Genomic DNA, 6,000 nt, shown 5'->3' with positions numbered 1-6,000 from the left:
TGTAAGCCGATTACTAGACTGTACCGAAAAAAAAAAAGTTGATAATATGGAATCCAAAAGGGAAAATGTCGAAAGAACGTCACCAAATGTTATTTGTTGTTATCAATATTCCGAGAATTGTAGGAAAGTAACATCATGAATTTCCTAAATTTATCCGAGTGTATGCAATAATAATAATAATAATAATAATAATAATCGTATGATGATACACGGCCGTGAGTCCCATTTACGGGGAGGTACGGCACCATCTCAGTCCCCCCAAATTTTATCCGGGCTCCGGAACCGGCATAGCTGACGAACCAGACCTATGGCTGGGTCAGTATTCCTGACTGTAATCCGTGTGTGTTCACTTTGCCTGCTTGCGGGATGAAAAACCCCAGATAAACTGGTGGAAAAACCCTGCTGTCCACGCCCAAGACCGGCTAACTTGGCTATGGCAGATCCTTAAGCTCCTCGCGTCGAACCTAGGACACTCCTTCCCCAGGCATATGGTTGCGAAGCGCATAGGCACTAGGCTAACGGCGCGGACCGAGTGTATGTATATATCGCTTCTCGGCCTATTGGCTAAGATCAAAGTGTAGTATCTGTTCCTGCGACCAGTTCCAGATCGTGGATGATAAGATTGATTTTGATATTTTATTCTATTCGTGTCTATTTTAATGCCTTGTGCCTGTTTGTCAGTCTTCTGCCTTTAGTAGGAGATTTCTACAAACAGGGAACGCTTGGCTATTTCTCTAGTTCTGCTTTTTGTTCGACTTGTGCCCGTCCGTCAGTCTTTCGCCTCTAGTATAGGAGATTTCTGCTGACGGGGAACGCTTGGCATTTTTTTTTTTTTTTTTGAATGTCCAGCCACTGGGACTCTGTTTGCTTACTGTACTTTTTACTTAATACTTGATTTCTCTTAGCTTGCTAGTTTCTTTTTAAAGGAAAAAAAAAAAAAAAAAAACCCTGTTCTGGCATCGCTTCTGCCCAGAGTCAGAACCCTTGGGTTTGAAGTTGATCCAAAGGTGGAAAAACGTTCGGTCACAAAAGCTCTCATAGTTTATGTAGGATCAGAATGTATCTATGGTTTTACTCCTTTTGGGGGAGGTAGATATCAAGTTGTAGTGAAGAACATAGAAACTAAGAATAAACTGCTTGAAGGATTCGAATGCTGGGGAGGGTGAAAAAATAGATGCTGTCATGATAGGGAGCATCCTGAGAACGCTAAAGATCGACAGATTCTCACTAGAATATCTAGAAAACGGCGACGAAGTTATTCATAATGTGTTTTCGAAGTGAGGTATTGTACGCGATGTTAAAATATCGAGCGACATCGATAACTCCGAATGGAGGTCAGGCGAAGTAATGATCTCTCTAGAGATGAAAACAGCCGTCCCGAACTTCGTCTTTATAGGCTCCGCCAGGGTAATGGTAAATTACCCTGGTGTAAAAAGACAGTGCTTCAGATGCGGCTCCTGCGACCACCTTGGAGGTGGGGGGGGTACTGCCCTAGAGGCAAGTGCAAAAACTGCCTGACAGCAGGACATGCACTAGAGCAATGTCAAGCAAACTGTCTAAAATGTGGTAACAAGGATCACAAAGTAGACACCTGCCCATTCAGAACCCATGTGGAAAGGAATGGGAGGCGCTATAAAACCAGCTATAGCCATACCAGTAGAGGAACCCGAAACCACAGAGTAGGAAGATTTCCCAGTTCTTCAACCCCCCCACCCCTCGTTAACAACGACAACAGAAGATCAAGCCGCTTTCAAGAAAACTTCACTACCGAAAACAAAAAAGAAGAATCGGAACACAAAGAAAGAAGCTCCTATCAGTAAAAGTGCAGAGAAGACAGAACAGAGGAAGAAGAAATGGACATTTATAACGGAGAAGCAAAACGGCCTGGCGACCAGGAAGAAGTAGAAGAATAATAATAAGAAGAAAAAATGAAAAAAATCAAAGTCAGACTCTAGCAAGTGCAGCATACAAGTTGGAGCAGTAATGATAAGAAACTTTAGGGATCCTCAGCGACCACAGAGAAACTCCTGGAGGGAATAGACAAACTAGGAGAAACTCTACTCCGTGTTTATAGAGGGGACGATTCTGGTAAAACAGGTTTTGAATGGGGGGGGGACCTCATTATCGAAGGCATAAATACAGCCAACACAGACCACTTTAAGGGTTTGTTAGACCTGAGCGAGTGAGAAACTGTACGACTGTATACAGCAATCCCTCGATCGCCTAATGCGTTCTTTAAAACAGGGCATTAATCGAAAACGCACTAATCGAATATAATAACCTATGGAAAAAAGTATAATTCGTTCCTCAAATTTCTTTTTTGACCCTTAATTTTTTTTAATAAAAGAATTAGGGTATGTCTCAGGGTCTAGTTAATGGAAAACCATGAAGCTGAAAAACAATAAAACATATTCAGAATATAAATTTATTATTCTACTTCTTAACAAAGAACTGCAAATTTTACTGCTTCTCTCTTCATCAGAGTTAGCCTCAAAACATCGCTGCTTAAAAACATCGATTGTACGAAAATTATTTTCAAATTATTTCTGTGAAATCCCTTTTGGCTGACTATCAGTGGTAAAATTTCGTTCTAAATCTCATTCTGAAGAATTCAGTGATTCAATTAACTCTTGGACGTCATCATTGAAGGGGAGAAAGAAATGAAGGACGTACGAGTTGGTCGTCAACACACCAAATCACGTGCTTTATAGATAAAATTTCCCAACTGTTATACAAGCAAAATAGTTACACTTTATAAACTACAATATTCATAAAACAAAGTTAATTTTCCGACGTGTAATAATAAACAACTCATCCGAGAGGATTGATTACCCTATTGTCGGAATGGGTTCTCCTTTTTGTGACATGTGCAGAAGTGTCGAAGGATCTCGAATCTGTGGGCGTACTTTAGCAGACGACATCAATTTTGGCGGTAAAAATTTGGAACATAGTGCACATGGAAGTAGTGTAGTATGCCATTAAAAATAACTTTGTAAAATGTTTTAAATCGGTAACTAAATTATTTCAATCTGGTGAGTGATTTTTTTCCAGTTAATTCCCTTCTTTTCCAAGAAACCTTGGACAGGACGGCATGGAAATCTCTTTGGCAAAATCTCGACGCTTTAAAGCATAAGAGATCATAGACGAAGAAGAAGAAGAAGAAGAAGAAGAGTAATTTTTTTAAATAGTTAGCCATAAAAATGTATAGATAGAAAATTTTTAAAATCCAACATTAATTTTTAAGATGTATATAGGCGCACTAATCGAATTTAAGTATTGAAAAAATGACGCACTAATCGGGGAGCGCATTAATCGAGGGATTAATGCGCTTTAGTTCATACGGTAAAGGACAATATGTTCATTCTCTTAACAGACACGTTACAATCCGCTCGAACGGATTAAATGAAAGCTGGTCTCTTGTTTTAGTATAATATCCATTTTTTTCGGGTTAAGCAACTCAAAAAGAATTAGAGGCAAATTAATGATTGTCTCCCTTTTACAATTCCGTTTTTTATAGTTCACACAGGAGGAGATGGGTCTGATCAAACCCGAGCTGCGAAGGCTTACACCGAGGCGGTGCAGCTCTCGAGTCATCGGAATTCAAGGAGAACCGGCCTACCAGTCCGGAACACGGGGGTTGGGCGCCATAGGCGTCAGGCGGAGCCCCGTAGTTGAAATATAAATGTAATAGACAAAATGCAAAAAAAAAAAAAAAAAAAAAATATATATATATATATATATATATATATTGATATCAGAAAATGTAATAGTAATACGTAATTGTATATTTGCAAACATGTTATGTTATGCGGATAATAAATTTTGCCAAAAAATTACATTATTATTATTATTATTATTATACTTACAAATTATATTATACTAACAAATCTTAGACTTTATACTATCATACTAAGATACTACTTTTCCTGAAACTACCGACCAACAGTAACATTTCCATATCAAATAGGACCTCAGCGTATAACGTACATCACAAGTAATTATATTAAATGCATATGGAAAAGCAAAGTATATGGCTAATATACTGCACTTACTATAACTACAATTACGTATATTGAAGAAATAAAATAAATGTCCTCAGCATTGTTTAATAGATAAATGTATCTGAAAGGTAATAATGATGATATCTTAACTGCACATATATCAGAACTCTATCCACATGAATATAATGTAATAGCATTAAACATCAGTCGGTTTAATTTATAAATTAGGTACAGTAAGAGATTAACAACAAGAACTTTTTCTTCTTCCTGTTTACGTATTAGGCCTAGTGGCCTGTTACGGAGCTGTCCTTAGCCCTTCCAAACCGTACCCGTCCCTAGGATAAGGTGGTTAGTCCTATGCCTCCCGGTGTGTCCTGTGTGTGTAGATGCATGTGTTCACGAGGCCGTTTGCCTGTTCTGGGGACGAAAAACCTGAGTTTCCGGTCGAAAAATCCCCCTACATCCGTTTGGGGCCGGCTAACTCATCTTTCGTTGAAAGAGACCGTAAAGGTAATAAAACAAAACAATTATAACAACATACTGTTATATACAATACGCGATATTATATGCACCGTTGTTATATACAACGAGAATACAATCCGCGGCATCCCCGAGTTGCCTTTGCTTGCACTACTTGACTAAGTAGTAGCTAAGGCAACTGGGGGATGCCGAGGATTGTATTCTCGTAGGCTCCCAGGTCAACTTACGAAACTTTCATAGTTTTTACAAACATTCGGCTTCGAAATAATGTTGGATCTAATTTTGCCGATGTAATTATGAATGATTTATTTCTGGAATTTTCCATTTAATATAATCGGATATTTCGGGTTGGCCACGGATAACTGAAACCGTTGATAGCGAACCAGCGGATAACGAGGAATTACGGTAATCTTTCCTGAGTAGGAGCAACATAAAAAAAAAAAAATCCAATTTCTCCTCTGTACTTTGACTAAACTCCACTTAAAACGTGCTCAAAACACTGCTTTGCGTTTCTGTGGTGAAAACTGCAGCAGCTCAGCCGTGTACTGCTAGCTGTTGTCCAATGAAACTGATGTATTACTCCAGATATCGTTTTTCTCTCTCTCTCTGTTAATTTGGTGCATATCTATCCTCTTTTGGAAGCCGATATCTTTTCATCCTAAATAAAGGCTCTTTCCATTGCTCTCTCTATCCCATGATTTTTTCATTTACGTCGTAAATATCTCGTTATTTTCTGATGACTTCATTTCTCTTACGACCCAAATTTATACATCCTTTAATTGCTCTTAAAAATCACATCTCTGCAGCTTGTATTTAACTTTCGTCTTTCTTTTTATCCGTCCATGTTTCTGAACCATATAACAGAATGGGGATGGCCATTACTTTAAAAACATTTAGCTGAGTTTCTCGTCTTGTTTTTTTTTTATTCTGTGTCCTTTTAATTGTTCCACAGATTTCTGAAATTTCTTTTTTTCCCCCCCATCTATATCTTTATCTTTTAGATATGTTATTATGCAGCCTAAATAATTAAAATGTGCCATTTATTTCCTATAACTATTGTGGAATTTTTAAATTGTATTGTTGGTTTATTTTTTTCAATTCATAAACTGATTTTTGAAGGTCATCTTCATGGTTTTGTAATAATATAATCTCATATAGCATTGTATTGATATCTACTCTTCTGAGAGTAGATTGTTCAAGATATTTCTAAGTATTTTATTCGGGATTTTACTGTAAATTCTGTAACCTGTATTTAATAAACTTATTCCCTGTAATTTCCACAATCATACCTGTCTGCTTTCTTAAATATAGACATAACCTTAGCTTTTAACCAATCTGATGGAACCTCACATTTTCGCCAAAAGTTATTTATTAATTTTAAGAATGTGTGATATAAATATTCTCTGCCATATTTCCAAAGCTCTGCATTTTTGCCATCTAATTCGGTTGATTTTCCATTTTTTTATACTTTTATTTCTTCAATTTTATTGGTTCAATATCAGTGTTGATTACACTGGCC

At 37.4% G+C, this 6,000-nt stretch overlaps 1 protein-coding gene and 1 pseudogene across 1 annotated transcript in view; both read left to right on the top strand.

Moving 5' to 3' along the window:
* Nucleotides 1-544: 544 nt before the first annotated feature.
* Nucleotides 545-724, top strand: LOC150108039 (U2 spliceosomal RNA; annotated as a pseudogene).
* A 604-nt stretch (nt 725-1,328) lies between these two features.
* LOC150108038 (PR domain zinc finger protein 12-like) overlaps nt 1,329-6,000 on the top strand; it is a 37,220-nt gene continuing 32,548 nt past the window's right edge. Inside the window, exon 1 of the mRNA XM_090415847.1 lies at nt 1,329-1,474. Within this exon, the coding sequence (XP_090271973.1) occupies nt 1,329-1,474 (146 nt within the window). The remainder of the gene's footprint in view (nt 1,475-6,000) is intronic.

This window comes from Typopeltis vanoorti, chromosome 3 (assembly GCF_054136105.1).
Source record: "Typopeltis vanoorti isolate ZY-2024b chromosome 3, IOZ_Tvanoo_1.0, whole genome shotgun sequence".
In the NCBI taxonomy this organism is placed as follows: Eukaryota; Metazoa; Arthropoda; class Arachnida; order Uropygi; family Thelyphonidae; genus Typopeltis; species Typopeltis vanoorti.
Note: the sequence above shows the minus strand (reverse complement) of the source record. Positions and strands in the feature narration are given on the sequence as shown.